This window comes from Elephantulus edwardii, unplaced genomic scaffold (genome assembly GCF_000299155.1).
Source record: "Elephantulus edwardii isolate Elephantulus edwardi_28Jun2011 unplaced genomic scaffold, EleEdw1.0 scaffold00283, whole genome shotgun sequence".
Taxonomy (NCBI): Eukaryota; Metazoa; Chordata; class Mammalia; order Macroscelidea; family Macroscelididae; genus Elephantulus; species Elephantulus edwardii.
This window is the reverse complement of record NW_006400033.1, coordinates 1,566,256-1,587,021: the sequence shown is the minus strand read 5'-3', so window position 1 is coordinate 1,587,021 and position 20,766 is coordinate 1,566,256. Positions and strand designations below refer to the sequence as shown.

Here is a 20,766-nt window from a genome sequence, read left to right as displayed (position 1 = left end):
TTTATGAGCCTCAGAAATCTAATGGAAGGCCAGCTATTGAGTTGTTTCCAAGCTGATAGCAATGAGTTTTGGGTGTTTTTTTTTTAAAGGAGCCTACCCTGCTCTAGCCCCAGCAACCATCAGGAGGGAGCATCCAAAACGTCTGCAGTTGGGTGTGCCAACCCATTTACTGTCATCTGCATCGCACTGAATCCCCTTAGGCCAGCTTAACCTGTGCAAACATTACAGGGTTATCCCTTCATGGAAATCTACCTGGAGAACACACACACAAGGTGAGACATTCGATAGTAACCAAAGACTACTGTGAGTGGAAATGGTACCAATGGGCAGGGTACAAAAAGAGAAACAAAGTCATGATTCCTTTGTGGCCAAGGACAGTGCTTGTTATGTGCCATCAAGTCAACTGTGACTCCTAGCCATCCTATGAACAGTGGATCTGAACCTTGCCCTGTCCTGGACCATCTTCCATCTCCGATATGCTTGGGCCTATTCTTACCCCAGAAGAAATAGAGTTTTGATAACTGTGTAAATAAGATGCTGCTGAAAAGTAGGCATTACAACTTATGCAGCAAGCAAGCAAGGTATGATTCTTAATCCTGAGGGTTTTTAACCCCTCCTGCCTGTGGGATAGTGTAGTCTTGGGCAACCTCACCTCAAAGAGCTTCAGCTTCTCCAACTACAAGATGGCAGTAAGAATAAAAACTGGCTCCCAGTGTTATTGCACTCTGGTGGATTATTCAACATGGCTTTTAAACTCATTGGTTTGTAACTTTCACCACACGGTTGGGTAAGACTATGCACACGTTAGGTGTTAATTACCCACCGAGGAGCTTAGATGTCTTGCTGATAATAGAAGTAAGGTAAATGGCACCTTTTGGGTTGTTATTTTATTGTTAGGCGTTGCTGAGTCGAGTAGGCTCATAGTGACCCTGTGAACAGGAGATCTGAACCCTGTCCTGTCCTGCACTGTCCTCATCACATCACCATCCTGACACGCTTGAGTAAGTGTGTAGAACACTAACATAGGGGTTGGGCAGTTTTGTCATCCTGCAAAGTTTAAATGAATAGACTTAGAGATAGAAAATGTGGAATCTCACTACCACCAAGGAGAAAGAAGCAGAAGATGCAGCATGTCCTTTGGACTTGAGATCTTTGTGTGGCCAGAAAGGGAGAGTCACCACACTGAGGAGATGGGGTGAGACCAAGGCCAATGGCCCAGCTAACAGCAGCGACAGGCGCAGAGGTGGCCAGAGCCATAGGCTGGTGTGAAACAGAGCCATGGATCCTGGCTCAGGGAGCAGAAAATTGAAGCACTAGCTGGGGAAGAGGGTGCCTTCGAGCACTTGGTAAGGGAGCTAGATCTATTGACTAGGGAGCTGAAGTCAAGCTCCTTCGAGTCTAGGCTTATTGACAGAATGGAAGTGGCACATAATGAGGTGAACAGCAAGAGCTCTATGACAGTTACCCAAACAGGACAGAGGCCAAGGCTGTACAGATGAGGATCAGAAAGAGGCCTGTGACTATGGATGAGAAGAGTCAGTCCAGATTGAAGAATTATAAATCGAATGTTTATAGTACTAATGTTAACCTGTTACTTCCATAATAACTCCCTAATTGTTGTTGTTGCTATGTACTAGCAAGTCAGAACTGAACTATAGCTGACCTTCTAGTGGTTTTTCAGGGGCAAGAAATCACACAGGAGGAGATTGCCCTCTTTCCTCCATGGAGCAGCTGGTGGATTCGAACCAAGTACCTCCAGGTTGGCAGCACACTCCTTAACACTACACCACCAGAGCTCCCTAAAACTTATCTAATATTCATTGGTCTTATCTGTCAGTTCTGTGTGGCCCTTGCAAGGGATTACCAAAGCTAGTAGTAGCAAGGTAGTGAGAGTTGTGGGAGAGAAGCTTGGCAAGAAAGGTGTGCAGCATGGAGGCATGTCTGATCTCTCTGCAATCAACTTGATGCTGTTAATAGGCACTCTCCCCCTTTGTGAGATCAGTGGCTGTCACATCTGCCATATGGCGTTCACAATTACTAGGATTAAATTAATATAAGGATATTGGCAAAAAACAAAGCTCCAGGAGTTGATGGCATACCAATTGACATATTTCAACAAACAGACACTGACTGCCCTGAATGTGCTCACTAAGTTGTGCCAAGAAATCTGGAGGACAGCCAGCTGGCCAATTGACTGGAAAAGATCAATATTTGTTCCCATTCCAAGGAAAGGTGACCCAACAGAGTGCAGAAATTATATAATAATATCATTAATATCACATGCAAGCAAGATTCTGCTGAAAATTATCCAAAAACATTTGGAACAGTATGTCAACAGAGAACTGCCAAATGTGCAGGCTGGATTTAGAAGAGGTCGTGGTATTAAGGATATTATAGCTAATGTTAGATGGATCTTGGCAGAAAGCAGAGAATACCAGAAGAATGTCTCTATCTGTGCTTCATTGACTATGCAAAGGCTTTTGACTGTGTAGATCACAACAAGCTGTGGCTGACTCTGAGAACAATGGGAATCCCAGAATATTTGATTGTCCTAATGCGAAATCTATACTTGGACCAAGAGGCAGTCGTCAGAACAGAGCAGGGAGACACTGAATGGTTCAAAATAAAGAAGGGGGTCCATCAAGGATGTATTCTGTCTCCATACCTTTTCAATTTGTATGCAGAACAGATCATCCAAGACGCTGGGCTGTACGAAGAGGAATGTGGCATCAGGATTGGTGGAAGAGTCATCAACAACCTGTGTTATGCAGATGACACAACCCTGCTTGCTGAAACTGAGGACGACCTGAGGCACTTGCTGCAGAAAGTCAAGGACTGCAGCCTCCTATATGGATTGAAGTTCAACGTCAAGAAAACAAAGATTCTCACCACTGGGCCAATTGGCAGCATCAGTATGGATGATGAAGAGATTGAGATAGTTAACAGTTTTAGTTTACTTGACTCCACAGTCAACATTCTTGGTAACAGCAGCCAGGAAATCAAGAGACTAATTGCATTGGGAAAGTCACCTGTGAGGGACCTCTCAAGAGTACTGAAGAGCAACAATGTCAGGCTGGAGACTAAGGTGCACCTGATCCGGGATATAGTCTTCACAATTATGTGCTCTGCATCAGAGAGTTGGACAGTGACTAGGGATGATAGAAAGAGAATTGATGCCTTTGAGCTGTGGTGCTGGAGAAGAGTGTTGAATATACCATGAACTGCTAGGAGAACAAACAGTTTTGTCCTGGAGAGGGTGAAGCCGGAATGATCCTTGGAGTCAAGGATTCTGAGGCTTCGTCTGACATAGTTTGGGCATGTTGCAAGGAGGTACTGGTCCTTGGAAAGGGACATCATGTTTGGCAGAGTGGAGGGACGGTGCAGGAGAGGAAGATCTTCAATGAGATGGATCAATTCTGTGACTAGAGTGGTGGGAATGTGTGTTTGAGATGGCTAGGTTGGCACAGGATAGAACGGTGTTTAGAGCTCTTGTACATAGGGTCGCTATGAGTTGCAAGCGACTCGATGGCACACAACAACAACAAAAAGGATATTTCTGCTGAAGAGCTTCTCAAATGAAACAGTAAGACTAGTGGAGACAATAGAGTGAGAAAATGGGAGAAGGGAAATACGCAAAGACAGTCTGGCGAATGCTGGGAGTGTGGCCCCGGGCATATGTCCCTGTCCTGTTAGCTGTGGCCCAATGGACAGTTGGACTCCTGCAGCACAGAGGGAAGAGGGAACAGGGAGATGGCCCAGCAGAGGCTGAGCAGCAGGCTTCCTGATGCCTCCCAAAGCTCTCTGTATTTCCATGGCCTCTTCCAGGCACCAAGTCCCTCACCCCAGCCTGCAACACTGCTGTCACTCCAAATGTGTCATAGCCTCTTCCTCCTCTCTCTCACTGATCTTTCTCTATCATACCACCACCACGAACCCTCTCTGCCTTTATGTCATTTCTCTTCCTGCCACATTTCTCCATAGAGCAGAGGTTCTCAATAAGGGGCAGTTTGACCTTTCAGAGGTCATTCCTTTGGAGACATCTTTACTTGTCACAACCAGGAAAGGGGTGGGTCTGGTACCTGACAAATAATGATCTGTTTGTAAAACTGCTGCATGCACAGGATAGTCCTTTACAATCAATAATTGTTATTGTTGTTGTTGTTATATGGAGTGCCTTATGACTCATAGCAACCCTATGCACAATAGCTCTATCCTGAGCCAATCTCACTGCCTCCGACACACCTACTCCCATAGCCCCAGTTACTGTATCAATCCATCTCACCCAGGGTTTTCCTCTCCTGTGCTGTCCCTCCACCTTTCCAAGCATGATGTCCTTCTCCAAAGACTAGCCCCTTCTGGCTACATGGCCCAAGTAAGTCTCAAAATTCCTGCCTCCAAGGAGCAACCTAGTTTCACCCTCTTTAGGACAGGCCCATTAGTTCTCTTTGCAGTCCATAATATGTTCAAAACTCTTCACCAGCACCACAACTCAAAGACATCAGTAGTTGTTGTTGTTGTTGTTGATTGATTGCCGTCGAGTCAAATATCAGTCATTGTGACTCTATGAACAAAAGACCTAATGCCTTTCCATAACTCTCCTCATTTCTCCAAGTTCAAGAGTTTCCAGAGGCATATGGTTTAGGAAGTGGATGCCACTCCTGCTTCCAAACCTGTTGTACAACTGGGAGCTCCACCAAACACTGTCCACATTGGGAAACCATTATGGTATTTGATACTCCAATGGCACAAGGTCAGCATCACAGCAAACCCGGGTTACTTCATACAGCACATTGGCAAAGAGTGATGTACAAAGTGGAAGAATGTTCTTCCAGATATAAAAACACTAGTCTCACTTAGCAGTGGTTAAGTGTCATCAAGTCGAATAAGACTCATGGTGACCCTTGCACAAAAGACCAAACTCTGTTCTATAACATCATTTCTGTACATTTATAGAGTATATAGAGTTTTCAGAGGCATCTAGTTTAGGAAGTGAATGCCACTCCTGCTTCCCAACCTGAATCAATCTGGAAGTTCCTCTAAACATTGTACATGATGGGCAGCCATTATGGTATTTGACATGACTATGGCTTAGTGTTCAGTATCACAGCAACTCTAAACTATTCAGTACAGAAAATAGACGAACAATTGCTGTTTCAACTAAAGAATAGTCATTCTAAAATCAAATACTACAGTATTTTAAAAACACACCCATAAGCAGGCCTCCACCCTTGGTCACACATCAAACATGAACCCAAAAACTTCCCTTACATGACCGCCATCAAAATGTGACCACCATCAGATGCTAGGAGCCAACTTGCAGAGTGGAGTCTCCAGGCCAGCCTGCAGACTCAACCAAATATCTCTGCAGCCCAGATTCAGAAACTCTGTCCTTCCAAGGAAGATGCACACTTCTAGGCTTTAATATTCATTTACAGACAGTACCCAGATCTGTATCTCTAATCCTAAACCCTCTCTTAATTGTAGCATCTCCAGTGCCCTGCATGGTTTACACACATTTCCAATATTCAAACCTAACTTTTTACCTTTTCCAGACATTTTTCTTCCTACCTCACACTCTCAGTCTACCAGTTTTCCAACGTCATCATTAACACTAGAGTCCATTGCCATACACACTGTATCAATCCCTTTCATTGAGGGTCTTCCTCTCTTTTCCTGACTTTCCATCTTTCCAAACATTATGTCCTTCTCCAAGGAATAGCTTCTCCTAACAATATGTCCAAACGATTTGAAAGTCAAACACAGACATTCTTTTGGTGTTCTCTGCTTCCTCCTAAGACAGACATCAGCAATGATATCCCTGATGCCACAGCCTCTTCTAAATTCAACTTGAAAGCCTGGTAGTTCTCTGTCAATGTGCTGTTATCGCTGGTTTTGTATTATTTTCAGCAATATTTTGCTTGCATGTGATATTAATGATATCATTTGATAATTTCCACATTCTGTTACACATTCCACTTTTCTTGGGAATAGGAACAAAAACTGGTAATCTTCCAGGCAGTCAACTATGTAGCTATCTTCCAAACTGTTAGTACAAACTGGTGAATACAACCAGGGCTGCATCTCTTGGTTGAAATGTCAATTGGTATCTACCGATTCCTGGGGCCTCATTTCCACCACCACCCCCAATGCTTTCAAAGCACTTTGAACTTCTTGCCTTACCACCACATGCTGCTTCTTGAAATATTTCAGTGTTAACCAATTCTTTTTGGTACAGTGACTCTGTGTATTCCCTCTACCTTCTTTTTAAAATCATTTACCATTTTTTTCCATAGTGTCTCTCAGTGTTGCAACTTAAGGCTTTGTTTTTCAGTTCTTTCAACTTGAGAAATGCTAGTTGAGTTCTTTTCTTTTATTCTCCAGCTCCATCTCTTTGCACATTCCACTATAATATTTTGCTTCGTTTTCTCAAACTGCCTTTTAAAATCTAATTAACGAAAAAAAAAATCTAATCCATGGTCAATTCCACAGTCCCCCTGGCTTGGTTTTGACTGCTGATATTGAGCTTCTCCAACAATTCTTTCCACAGATGTCTGATCAGGAGAGGTCCATGTCTAAAGTCACTGAGTTTTTTAAAAGGGTATTTGTGATGATAAAGGTGTCTTTCTGGAGAATAAGGTGCGCCTGATACAGGCCATGGTCTTTGCAATCACTTGTTATGCATCAGAGAGTTGGACAATGACTAGGGAGGACAGAAGGAGAATTGACGCCTTTGAGCTGTGGTGCTGGAGAGGAGTATTGAATGTTTCATGGACTGCCAAGAAAACAAACAGATTCATCCTAGAGAGGGTTAAACCAGGCTACTCCTTGGAGGCAAGGATTCTGGGGCTTCGTCTGACATACTTTGGACATGTTGTAAGGAGAGACAGGTCCTTGGAGAGGGACATCATGCTTGGTAGGGTAGAGGGACAGCGCAGGAGGGGAAGACCCTCTATGAGGTGGATTGATTCAGTGACTGGGGTAATCGGGATGGGTGTGTCAGAGGCAATGCGATTGGCACGGGATAGAGCAGGGTTTAGGGCTGTTGTACATAGGGTCACTATGAGTCGCAAACGACGTGATGGCACATAACAACAAACAACATTTGTGATGAATAAATCATTGACATACAAAAGGTGATCATGATATTTCTAGTCTCATTTATGTTACCAAGCCTATACATTCTGATTACCCTTCCTTCTTCGTTTCCAACATTTGCATTTCAAGTACCAATTTTCACTAATGCATCTTGACTGCTTGTTTGGTCAATTTTGGACTGTGAGAGTTGGTAAACATTTTCACGATACTCTTTGGCTTTAGCTGTAAGAGCATATATTTGAATAATTACCACAATTAACAGATCTTCCTTGTATGTGTATGGCTAATATCCTATTACTCACAGCATTGTACTTCAGGATAGAACTTGAAATTTTTTTTTTAATTTTACTCTGTGTGTGTGTGTGTATGTGTGTACCATCAAATCAGATCTGACTGGTACAGGAGATTGCCCCTCCTTCTCCAGGAGAGCATCTGGTGGATTTGAACTGCTCGCTTCTGGGATTGCAGTGCAGCTACTTGCCACTAGGCCACTAGAGCTCCCTGTGAAATTGTCTTTTTAACTATGAATGCAATACTATTCTTTGTCTGTTTTTCATTCCCATACCATATGATGATTATCTGATTCAGAGGGGCCAAAGCTAGTTTATCTCATCTCACTAAATGTCAATGTTCATGCACTTGATTTCATTTTCACAACTTCTAGTTTTCCAACATTCATGCAATATTCAGGGAGGAAAAAATTAATAAATCGATGATAGATGTTTATAAATCTTGGGAAGGGAAAGGCAATATATAATAAAGGGTTGATCAGACATTGTAAAAAAGTAACCATTTATAAATGTTAGAAAACAAAATGTGTTGGAATGACAAACTAATATGATTTGAAACTTTAACTCAAATAAATTTTTTACAAATTCAGAATCGTCATATTTCAAGTGCTCAATGGTCACACCTAACTACTGACCGCTGTCCTTGACAGCACAAGCATAGCCCTGGCATCTAAGCTTGTTCATCTCAGGATGTGGGCAGCCCTTCTAAACACGGTCAGGTGAAGGACAGCTACGTTGTCTGGGACGTCAGCTGGTGTGCATCCTACTTTCAGGGCTGATTGGCCTGTCCAACAAAAGTCAAATCTGAACCTGGAATCAAAACGATTCCCTAAGGTCACTTTTTAATGAAGTTACAGATTGGCACACAAAATAAAGGTTATTCTCCATGAATATGATGCTCTACTTAAAAACCATCTGTATGAGACCAAAAGGTCAACAGCTACTTTAAAGCAAAGATGAGGCAAACGGGTCACTGAAACAAGGTCGTTCTGGCGCTGAAACCACCAGAGGCATATGAGAGAATGCTGACTGCCTTGCAGGCTCTGACCAATGTCATGTGACCATTTGTTTGAAAATGATCAATTGGAAGCCCTAATGCAGTGTGTTTAACTGCTCACTAAAACAAAAATGAAATATTATCCTAAAAATTCAAGTGTGCATCATCTAATGTTTTTGTTAGGTGCTGCCTAGTCAGATCCAATTCATAGCTTCTCCCACGATGCAGATGGTGAATTCAAACCACATGCCTTTGGGATTGCAGTACAGTTTCTTACCTCTAGGCCACTAAAGCACCCTAATAATCCAATTAAAGTTTTATTATAAATTACAAAAGAACTATCTCAGAGTGCTACCCTGAAATCACACTGTCTTGAGTCACTTCCAACTTATGACAACCCCATGTTTTCAAGGCTCTGCTTTCTGGAAACACATTGCCAGGCCTCTTTTCCAAGGTGCCTCTATTTCAGGCTTCTCCAGTCTGAAGGACATAAGGCCTTGGTGATGTTGTCGGGGTAGGCCAATGAAGAAAATAGTAGTCTGTTCTTGCTGAGAGTCAAAGCAGTAGGATTTCCTTTTTCTTTTTTAACGATTTTCTTTAAAGTTGTATGTTGTTGTTGTGTACCATCGAGTCAGAACTAATCAAACAGAAAGAGAATGCCAGTCCTTCTCCCTACAGCAGCTGAGCAGATTCAAACCACATGCCTTTGGGATTGCAGCACAGATTCTTATCATTATGCCTCTAGAGCTCCTTTTGTAAAATTCCACAGCACCATGATAAATGGAGAAGATATTGAGGTTGTTAACGATTTCTGCTTGCCTGTCTCCACAATCAACACTATTCGTACCAGCAGTTAGGAAATCAAAAGGCCAGTTGCATTGGAAACTCTGCTGTCAGAGACTTCTCCAAAGTCCTCAAGAGTAATGAAGTCAGTCTAGGGACTAAGGTGTGCCTGGTCTAGGCCATGTTCTTCTCAGTTACTTGATATGTGTCTGAGAGCTGGACAATGACTAAAGATTGAGAGAAGAATTGATGTCTTTGAGTTGTGGTGCTGGAGAAGAGTATTGAAGATATCATGGACCACCAAGAAAACAAATAGGTCTGTCTTGGAGAGGGTGAAACCCAGTTTCTCCTTGAAGGCTAGGACTTTGAAGCTCTGTCTCACATACTTTGGGTACATAGCCAGGAGGGACCAGTCCTTGGAAAAGGACATCATGCTTGGAAGGGTGGAGGGACAGCACAGGAGAGGAAGACCACAGATGAGATGGACTGACACAGTAACTAGGATAATGGGGTTAGGTGTGTCAGAGCCAAGACTAGCTCAGAATAGCACAGGCATATTGTGCATAGGGTTGCTGAGAGGCAGGTGACTTGATGGCACATAACAACAACAAAAATATATATTCATGTATGGGAAGTCAAACTTTGTACCAAACATTATATGAAAACCCTTGTTCAGGAATTGAAGGAATTACAGATTTATAAGTTAGAATTTCTCTTGTGGCAGATCCCAGAAAATGAGCTGTTCCCTGCAGACAGGAGACAGGTAGGGCCCCCCTACAGAGGGAGTGTTACTTCCTAGGAAATACTTCCTGAGCTGGAGCATTAGGTTGACAATAGAGAAAAATTCGCCTTCATTTACAAGGAATTCCTTTTGTTATTTGCTTCCCCAGATTATCAATAAATACACAGAGAAACATGACTTGGGGTCTTCAGTGGAGAACTTCTGCCCCCCTGTTTTATGCTCTCTGCTCTCATTCCTGGCTGTTTGTCTCATTATTAATAATTATAAAATTATTCCATCATTTGGGACCCTCAGTCTGCAACACTGAAGAATTGTCTGGGGAGAGTTGAGGTTTTCCAGAAACTGGCCCACTTTGGTAGGGTTATGGAACTGAGTCCTTCAAGATGAAGGACTGGGCCAGTGAGCACCACTTATTATGGGATAGTGTGCATGTATAGGCTCTGCAGAAGCCAGTTTGAGTCCTGTTCCAGCTGAATGCTCTCTGCTGCCATTAAAGGAAGGTCATTCAGCCGTTGGAGGACGGGCAACTGTGCATGCTTAAGGAATCAGTTTAAACTGGTTCTGCCAGGAAAGCAACTTAACTAGAATTAAGTGTTCAACAGGCTGTGGGCATGTTTTATTAGGAGGAGCATCCACTTTGTAGTTTTCTGAGCTGACACACGCTCTCCCTGAGACCTGTCCTGGGCAGCCCTGCCTCACCCTTTGAATGGACTTAAACCACCAACCTTTTAGACAACGCTCAAGCACTCACCTGCTCACATCACCAGGAACTCAAAATGCTGCTCTAAAACCCCAACCCACTTGTGTCTGCTTGATTCCGACTCAGGAATGCCAGAGAAGAGAGTAAAGTACCCGCAGGTTTCCAAGACTCTGATCTTGTAAACTGAGTGCCAGAGCTTTCTCTCAAGTGGAAGCTGGTGGACTTGACCAGCTGACCTGGTTAGCAGCCTAGGGCTTGACCATCACCAGGGTTTCTCAACATCCCACAAGGGCCCTCCATGCATTGATTTAAGTCTTTACTTAGAACATGTCCAAGGAACTGGCATAGCCCCTGGAATTGCCAAACTCTCCTGGGATGGGAGGTGTTTGCTTAAGACAGATTTGGAAGCAGGAGTGGTATCCACTTCCTAAACAACATACCTTTAGAAACTATCAACTTAGAGAAACACGGTAGTTATAGAACAGGGTTCAGGTCTTTTGTTCATACTGTCACTATGAGTCATGCTCTACTCATAACTCGAGGACACTTCACAACAATGTCCCTGTTATTGTTCCTTTGTGTTGATAAAATAAGTTTTTATGGAATGGATGGGTTTTACCTGGCCTTAAGCCAGACTAATAGCGAGCCCTTTGCCCTGATCCCTCTTTCTGGCCCAAAGGGCAGTCCTCTGAGGACTCTGAGTTCCTAGCTGAGCAGAAGCCCAGCAGAAGCCCAGCGACCAGGAGGACATGTAGGACTGCTGGGCTGGGAAGGGAGGGCAGTGGGTGAACCACCATCCCTGATACACAGGCTGAATTATGCTTCACTCTGCACACTACCCTCTGGTGGTGGTATTCTCAGGTGCCACCAGCTCATTGAGGTGTGACAGAGGAGGAACGCCCCACCAGTCTTTCTAGGTTGCACGTTCTACCTGAGCAGAAGGGCAGGTCTTCCCGGATTTCAGATGGCAAGGCCTTCTAGTTAACAGCTGATGGCGCTGCGGGCACCAGAACTGAAACCACCACCACCTCAAATCAGCCGTGGTCTGGACTCACAGCTGACACTCCATTGGGTGATTGTCCGTCTTACTCTCACGGAGCCACTGGTGGACTCGAACCTTAGAGGCGCGGCCTTTGTACAGAATGTAGGGAGAGGGCCCCACCGGGCAAGTAGGGAGCAGATGGTCACAGCCAGGGTTGAAAAGCTGAGCTTTCTGACGTCAGCGCCGAGGAACAAGACATTCCAGGGTTTGGGGGTTTTGTGTTTGGGGCCCATCTCGACCTGGGAATAAAGGTTTTCCGGCCAAGAGATTGTACGTCTTGCATTCTGTGTCCAAATGAAGCTGCGTCAAGAGTTCACGGCTGGTTTCGTTGCTGGAAACCAGTCAGAAAAGACCATGACGTCCAACCTCTGGAACCCAGAGGCCTGGGGCCGGTTCTTCTCTGTCCAGACGAGGAGCATGTGCCCCCACCCCCGTGGCTTCAGCTCGAGTACCGCGTGGGAGGCCATACGGCAGGGGCGAGGGACACGGAGGGTCATGGGAGGCCGGGGCTGGAGGGAGGGGGGGGGTGTTCCCGAGGACGCGCGGTGGGTCTCTGGAACCACAGGGCGCGGGGCAGTGGCGGGAGTGGGGCACAGTGAGTCCCGGGCAATGCGAGGAGAGCGGGGTTCTGGGCGACCGCTGAGTGCGAGGGGGCGCTGGGGTCCCTGGGGACCGGAGGGCTCGGGGACTTAGGGTGTCCTGGGACTCGAGGGGAGCGGGGGGCTTGGGTGTTCCAGGGAATGCAGGACCCCAGTGGCTCGGGGATCTCGGGGACTGTAGGGCGCAGGGGAGGCAGGCTGGGGTGGGCCCAGGGACCGCAGGACTCGGGGGCGAAGGGGTGTCCCGGGGACCGCAGAGCCCGAGCGACCGTTCACCTGCAGAACTGTGGGAGGTGGGGCGGCACGGGGAGTCCCGGGGGCTCAGAAAGCGGCGGCCTCCACCTGCAAGAGGTGCGGGGGAGCGCGGGGATCCTGGAGGCGCAGCTGCGCGGCGGGTTCCACCTGCAGGAGGTGCGGGGGTCCTGGGGTCCGAGGAGGTGGCGCGGGGCTCCCGGGGGCCGCAGGACGCGGCGGACTCGACCTGCAGACCTGCGGGAGGTGCGGGCACCTCGAGGCGTGGGAGTCCCGGGGTGCGCAAGGCGCGGCAAGCGTCCACCTGCGGACCTGCGGGGGGGGGGGCAGGGATCCCAGGAACGCAGGTCACGGCGCCCTCCACCTGCGAGAGGTAGGGGGGTCCTGGGGCCGCAGGGCACGGCGGGCGTCCACCTGCGGACCTGCGGCAGAAGCAGGCACCACAAGGAGCCAGGGCGCGGGTTGGGGGGCTCAACCTGGAGACCTGCAGGATGTGCAGACACTACGGGGCGCAGGCGTCCTGGGGAGCGCAGGGCGCGGCGCGCTCTACCTGCGGGAGGTGCGGGGGACCAGGAGACGCAGGGCGCGGCGAGCTCCACCTGCGGACCTGCGGGAGGTGCGGGCGCGGGCAGGTGGGCGGGGCGCCGTGGGGTAAGCAGGAAGTGAAGGAGGGCCGTCCCGGGAGGAAGCCACCAGGCGAGCGCGGCTGTCGGCAGGCCCTGGCTGCTCAGAGACATGGTGAGCGGACGGGGGGTGCCGCGGAAGGCCTCCTTGACGAGGCCCCCGGGGCGCGGGCGGGGGATCCGCGCTGGGGCGCTTGCGGGGTCTGAGGGCTGGGCGGCGCCGCCCAAGTTCTGACAGCTCAACTGCCGTCACCTCTCTCTCCGCGCAGCCCTCGCTCATCTCCCGACCGTCGGGGCAGTGGGGGTCCAAGCCCGGGGCTGGGGCCTCGGCCGGCCCCCACCCGCCTCCAGGCCGGGCCGGGGTGTGACGCTCGCCACCCGGTAGCACCTCTGCTATTTCCACTTTGACTTCCAGCCAGGGGCAGGCTCCTTCCCTCCCCCTCGCCTTTTCTTTTTCTCCAAACAAAACCCCCAAAGTTTGTCTTCTGAGCCTAAGGAACTTTCCTCTCCATACACAGGGGAGTTGAGGGGCTGTGAAGAAGCCAGAGGCGGCCTCTCGGGGGTCCAGTTCTGGCACGCCACCCCCATCCCGGCCTGGTTCCGGAGGTGGGAACGGCGGGAGAAGTTTCATGCTTTCCCCTCCTTGTTCAAAAACCTTATCGAGAGGCCCGGAGGTCCCCGCAGGCGGGGAGGGCGCCCCGACTCCCCAGCTGGCGGGGAGCTCAGTATCTCCTCGAGCAGAGCAGGCCACAGCCTGGCGGGCACGGAGCTGAGAGGTGGAGAAAGCAGAAGTTTGTGGCCCAACCAACCGCCTGTGGCTGTGGCGCCTGGTGGGGCCCGGCTGCCCAGGGCCTGAGTCACCGCGGGGGAACTCGGGCCCAAGCAGGGGCGCCCCACCACGGCGGGGGAGACGCTGGGCTGGGCCGACGCCGGTACCTTCCTTCTGGCCTCCTCAGTTGTGTTTATTGCATCTTGTTGAGCGTATACGCTGCAAAACACGCTCAGCAGTTCCTGTAGGACGATTTATTGAAGTTGATTACATTCTTGGAGTTGAGCGAGAACTCTTGCTTGTTACTCCCTCTGTAACATAAACTGACAGCCTCTAACCGAAAACTTACTGTCATCAAATTGGGCCTGACTTCTGAGGAGCCTCGTTTGGGCTTCCAGGACGTTAAGTCAAAATGGGAAGAGCCTCATCCTCCTCGGGGCTTGCCTGGGGGGTCCAAGCTGCCGGCCTTTTTGGTTTACAGCCCCACGATTGAGCTCTGGCCACTGGGTTGCCCCGTCTGCCCTCTAAGGTTCCTCTCTAAATGTTTAGTGTTGTCAGTTGGATCCGTGTGGTTCTTACAAGAGCATAAAGCTAATGTCCTTTCTTTTTTGCGCTAGTGAAGCAAATCTCTCCTTAGGTTTTAAGATGACTTCAGAGATATTTTTGGTTTAAAAGGCTTAAAGATTATCTCAGGATAATACTTTTTTTTGAGGTTTATTCACTTTTTCTGGCTCCAGAAAGTCTAGAGTCTGAGAATTTGGAATTTGAGAAGCAGACACTTTTATGAGGGCCCCCTGCGGGATCAACAAAGTGCAGGAATGGCCCTGGGACCCAGTCAGTGGTGGGTTCTGTGCTGCACAAGGGGCGTCTGGGTATGCTGGCTCTGCTGTCTCCTCTGCCCATCTCCAAGGGGCCAGGATCGGATGAAAGGGGTGAAGCAATGTCCTTCCTGTCAGGAGCCCCTAGAATGTAGACACGAATCCGCTCTGATCGGCTTCAGTCTCCCATTCTGGGACTTATAAACACCTGTATTTCTGATTACTCAAGCAACACACGAAGCCTCCTCTTTGGAACACAATTGAGGCGTTACCAAAAGCTCCAGTGGCCTGGGCCGCCTCCTTCCAGCCTTGGGCCTCACTAACCCCTGCGTCTACCTAGGAGGAGGCCAGTGGAGGTGGAGGAAATGACCGGGTGCGCAACCTACAAAGTGAGGTTGAGGGGGTCAAGAATATCATGACCCAGAATGTGGAGCGGATCCTGGCCCGAGGAGAAAACTTGGACCATCTCCGCAACAAGACAGAGGACCTGGAAGCCACGGTGAGCCCACGAGCCCCTGGGGCTGGCGGGAGGGAAGAAGGGCTGTGGGTAGAGGACAAAGAAGAGCAGGGGGTCCAGGAACCTGGCGGTTTTAGTGTCTTTTCATGGGCTGTGGACGTTGGTGTTAGCCAAGTCCCCACTCTCTTCTGCTCTTCCATACCACATGGTGCCCAGGGCATGGGTGTAGGGGAGGTGACCCACATGGCTTCAGAGGCAGACCAGGCAGCTGGCTTGGCCCCTTCACTTGAGGCTTCTCTCCACTGAAGGTCTTCCCTTTGAAGACCACCCTTGACAATCATTTGAACCTGATTGCTCCAGGTCAAAAATGTGGGGTTCTGGGGTGATCCTCCTGGACCTTGCTCTAGCAGTTAGTGGATGAACAGAAACTGCTGGAAACTTGCTGAGTCAGCTTCACAGAAGAGCTGGACAAGCCGTGAACTCCTTTGATCCCAGGGTCCCCTGCCAGCTAAAGGCTAAAATAATATCTCCCACACATCTTGCCAGGCCTCATTCTTCTCTCCCCAGCCAGGGGTTGAGGTCAGATGCTTAGGGAGGGAACATCTCCAAGTTTAGCACAAGCTGCAGTCTCAGGTTCTGTGTTCAGCAGAGAGAAGGAGAGACAGAAACAGAGGGAGAGACTGACAGACAGACAGACAGAGACATATGGGCTCTGGCTTTTCAATCCTGAGGTTAATCTTGGAAAGAGTGCCTTTGAGTTCCTGGAACTTAGCTTTTCCTCATGGCACCTAAACTGGCCCATAGCACCTGTGGGGTAAAGAAGCCATGGAGTCAAGGAGGTGTATTTACCTAGATGCTAGACTTAGTGCCTTCCCCTGGCCCTGCCTTCCTGAGGGCTGTCCTGTCAGAAGGTCCACTGTGTGGTTTACAGTGCCCAGGGTAAGGAGAGGAGAGGGCAAGCTGGGAGCCAGGGGCTCAGGGGCCTGGCATGTTTGAGTGGGGAACTCTCCAAAGGCCAACAATGTTATGTTTGGTGCTGGGTTGTTACGATGGTGTGCTATCAGGGCGGGAGGACAAACTGGAAGGAAGGTTTTCACTGCTCTGGTGGGAGGTGGCCCTGACTCACTCACTCTCCTCTGCCCACAACAGTCAGAGCACTTCAAGACAACATCACAGAAAGTGGCCCGGAAGTTCTGGTGGAAGAACGTGAAGATGATTGTGATCATCTGTGTGGTTGTTTTCATCATCATCCTCTTCATTGTGCTCTTTGCCACCGGGGTCATCCCTTCTTAGGGACACGCCCACCCTGTCCTTCTCCTAGGGATCCCAGAGGGCCCCCCTCCCACTCTCCTCCACAGAGATGCTGCTCACCTTGTCCTCGGGCTCTGGGCCTGAGGACCCTCTTCACACTGACCACGCCTGGGGGCACCTTGGCGCCCCGGGAAGAGAGAACTGGACCGTGGCTGTTTCATCGGTCCTTAGCGTGGGTCGGAGAGACCCCCTAAGGGCCCAGAACCAGGCTGGGGAACTGTTGGTGGCTGGGGGGTGGGTGGGCAATAAAGGCCTTTCGGTGTCTGTGTGTGTGTGAGTGTGTGTGTACGTGTGCACACGTGGATATGTTTCTCTCTTTCTGTGTTACTTTTAGCCCTTCTATTTCTTTTCTTCCTGAGAACACACTGTGCTTAAGGCTCTGTCATTTGAGATCTAGGCAGTTGGAGGGAGTGGAGTGCTTATGTTGGGAGAAGATAAAGCCTCCCTGTACTTCCTTCCACCAGCACCCCTTGTTGTGTACCATCATATCAGATCTGACTGGCACAGGAGAAGATTTCCCATCCTTCTCAAGTTAAGTATCTGGTGGATTCAAACCATGCGCCTTTGGGATTGCAGTACAGCTTCTTGCCACTAGGCCACCACTCTGTTGTCCCTGTACATCTTTGCTCCTTCTTGGTCCAACTCAGTCATCACAGGTCTTATGAGCAAGGCTTTTGTAGGGTCTTGACATATAACAAAAAGCATCATAGCCATTTAGTGTGACATGAGAGACATGTAAATGTCCCCAGCAGATCCCACCATGTCCCTTTTCTACTTCTCTGTGGGAAGTGTTAAACAAATATGAAGCCTGTTTGGCAAATACATGCAACGCATTTAGGGATCTGGTCTCCTGACCCAGGTCATGTTGAAGTCTCGAACCAGGTGCTAGAGGAACTAGACAGTTTTTCCTTTTCTTGGGCTCCAAGTTCTGTTTGCCACCTGTCCTGACCTTGGAGAAAGTGCAGCCAGGGTGCTTCTTAGACACTAGGATGGCAAAACTTCATCTCACATATTTTGGACATGTCTTAGGAGAGGCCATTCCTTGGAGAGGGACATCATGCTTGGAAAGTTGGAGAGTCAAGAAGATCCTCAACCAGATGGGTTGACACAGTGACTGCAGCAAAGGGCTCAAGTGTGCCAGAGATAATAAGGATGGTGCAGGATACAAGGTTCATATCTGTTTTTCACAGGGTCACTGTGAATCACATTTGACTTGATGGCACCAAACAATATCAGGATCTGAGGAAGACTCAACAGCTAACACTATGCAGATGACACAAACTTGCTTGCTGAAAGTGAGGAGGACTTGAAATACTTTCTGAAAAAGTTCCAAAACTATAGCCTTCAGCATAGGTTACAGCTCTACGTCAAGAAAACAAAGGTCCTCGGGGGCACTGGTGGCCTAGTGACAAGAATCTGCACTGCAATCCCAAAGGCATGCAGGTGGAATCCACCAACTGCTCCACAGGAGAAGGATGGGCAGTCTCCTCCCATGCAATTAACTGCCTCTGATAACCGTGGAGGGACAGCTGTGGGTTGGTTCTGACTCAACGGCGCACAACAACAAAAAACAAAGATCCTCACCACAAGACCAACAGTCAACATCATAATCGAGAAAAGACTGAAACTGTCAGTGATTTCATCTTCCTGGATCAACAACCAACACCCTTGCTACCAGCAGTCAGGAAATCAGGAGACTTACTACTGCACTGGGCAAGTCCGCAGTCAGGGACCTCTCCAAAATACCTGAAAGCAATGAGTCAGTTTGAAGATTAAGGTGCGCCTGATTCAAGCCATGATCTTTTTATCACTTGCTATGCATCAGAGAGCTGGACAGTGAGTGAATAGGGATGACAGAAGAAGAATCGATGCCTTTGCGCTGTGGTGAAGAGTACTGACTACCCCATAGATAGGCAAAAGAACAGATATGTCTTGGAGAAAGTGCAGCCAGAGTGCTCCTTGGAGGCAAAGATGGCAGCTTCATCTGTCATACTTAGGACATGTTGCTAGGAGATGTTATTCCTTGGAAAGGGACATCATGCTTGGGAAGTTGAAGGGTCACTGAAGGAGAGGAAGACCCCCCAAAATGGATAGTAATGGGCTCTTGTGTGTCAGAGCTAATGAAGGCACGGGATAGGACAGATCTGTTTTTCATACTTGACTCAATGGCACCTAAGAACAACAGCAACTAGGTCTTAGCTGTCTAGAGGGATGAGCTCACTTCCTCACATCCAACAGCAGTTGGCGTCACAGGACGGGGCCTGAGACCCTCCAATCCACACACAACAGGCCTCTGTCTTTGCGCCTCCCTCCTCCCACCTTGTTGCACAGCCATTCTCACATTTCCCAGGGCCTGGTCTGCTGTCATCTGGAGGAGCAGTCTCGCTATTGTGTCCTGAGCCTTTTTTCCCCACCCTCTTTTCCTCCTCCTCCCCCCAACCCCATTTTGGGCAGGAAGTGGGGGAAGAACAGGCTCAGGCCAGATCTGGGGCTAGTACTGGTAGATCAGGTTCTGGAACCTGCAAAGGGGAAAGTGCAGAGGTAAAGGGCAGTCTCTACCACAACTATACCCAAATTCCCCCTCTCAGCCCACTCCTGGATTTGAGAGACAAAGAAACAAGCGTTAAGTCTCAGTCCTTTTCCTCAAGATGGAAAGGGGCCTTCATTCAGGAAGTGGGTGGGGACAGGCAGCTGTTGAGAGGAAGGCTCTGGAGTGACAGAGTCGCCAGGCTGGGCCCTTCCTCCCTGGAGAAGCAGAGCCCGCCCAGAGAAAGGCTTCCTTAGTAAAATGAAAAAGGCATTTCCGCAGAAGAGCTGGAGCCAACACCTTCCTCATGGGGCCCTTGAGCCAACCCCATGTATCAGTGTAGCACTGCTCCTCAGGGAAGCACATCCCAGACTTTATTCCCCCTCACACTATCACTGAAGGAGGCCTAGCCACCAACCTCCAGGAGACTAGATGGCATGAAGAACACCAACCATTGTGCCACCGGGGACCTCGCCTGCTTTGCTGTTTGAGGCGTTGAGTCAGTTAACTCATAGCGACACATATGCAACAGAATGGAGTCCCATGTCCCTGCACTTCTCACAGATGCTTGTGTCTGAGTCCTGTGCTGTAGGCCACTGTCAATTCATCTTATTAAGGGCCTTAATTCCCCTTCCCCCTCCCGACAACCTACCTTACCAAGTATGATGTCTCCAGGAGCTGGTCCTTTCTGATAAAATGCCCAAGGAATGTAAGAGGAAGTCTCTCCATTCCCACTTACAAGGAGCATTCTGGCTCTACTTCCAGGTCAGATTTGTTTGTTCTTTGGCAGGCCATGGGATGTTTAACATCCTTTGCCAACATCGTAGTTCAGAGGCCTTCGTTTTTCCTCTGCCTTCCTCACTCATTGTCTGACTGTTCATGTGTTTGACCAGCTCCCATTGCCATCCAGTCTGAACCAGCTCAGAGCTGACTCTGTTAGGTTTCTGGGCTGTTAGATTGACCGGGGCGGAGATTTCCATTTCTCCTGGGAGCTGCTATTTGACTGGAGCCACCAGGAGGTGTTAACAGAACAACTGTATGGATGACACCACCACAACCCCCTAAAACTAGCCCAGCTTGAGTCAGACACACGTCTTAGTCATCCAACTGACTGCTTTCTAACACTTCAAACTCTCGAGTTGAAACAGGCTCATAGCTGACCTCGAAGCAGGCCTTGGAGGCTGTGAATCACGTGGAGGGATGTTATTCATCTAATTCCTGCTGAGACCAGGTGGGTTTGAACCTCCAGGGCGGCTCCACCTTTGGTTCAACAGCACATCTCCCTACAGACTGTGCCACCAGCACTCAATTGTGAACACTGAAGGATGTTACTTGGGGCACATTTACCCTGTGTGATACGTCACTGATTTCTTGAGCATTGACTGTGGATCCAAGGAAAGCTAAATCCTTGACAGTTTCAAATTTTTCTCCATTTGCATGAGGTCCAGTTGTGAGAAGTTGGGTTTTGTTTGGTTGTTCTGTTCCCCCCTCCCCCACACCCAGATATAATGCGGTCAATAACTAAAGGCTGTATAGTCTTTGAGCTTTTTTTAGTTAAGTGCTTCAAATCCTGTTCATGTTCACCAAGGTTCTGTTACTGGCCTGTCACAGGTCTTCCTCTAATACTGATGCTGCATCTTCTCACGTTACTTGCTCACTACACAGATTTAATAAGCATGATAAAAGAATTCAACCCTGGTGTACACATCTCCTGATTTAAAGCCACACAGTATTCCACTCTTTGCCTCTTAGTCTATGCAC

At 48.6% G+C, this 20,766-nt stretch overlaps 1 protein-coding gene across 1 annotated transcript; it reads left to right on the top strand.

Moving 5' to 3' along the window:
- The first annotated feature begins 14,710 nt into the window (after positions 1–14,710).
- On the top strand, positions 14,711–16,460 carry VAMP8 (vesicle-associated membrane protein 8). Its single transcript, XM_006900391.1, has 3 exons — positions 14,711–14,764; positions 15,051–15,209; positions 16,317–16,460. The coding sequence occupies exons 1-3, from the start codon at positions 14,711–14,713 to the stop codon at positions 16,458–16,460; spliced, it is 357 nt and encodes a 118-aa protein (XP_006900453.1).
- The last annotated feature ends 4,306 nt before the right edge of the window (positions 16,461–20,766 follow it).

What these genes read in the sequence shown, in the direction of transcription:
- VAMP8 (XM_006900391.1), top strand. Translation starts at nt 14,711, where the DNA reads ATGGCCCTGGGACCCAGTCAGTGGTGGGTTCTGTGCTGCACAAGGGGC. An exon ending in GCTGCACAAGGGGCGTCTGG is followed by an intron (nt 14,765 to 15,050) that starts GTATGCTGGCTC and finishes GCGTCTACCTAG; the next exon opens with GAGGAGGCCAGTGGAGGTGG. An exon ending in CAGAGGACCTGGAAGCCACG is followed by an intron (nt 15,210 to 16,316) that starts GTGAGCCCACGA and finishes TGCCCACAACAG; the next exon opens with TCAGAGCACTTCAAGACAAC.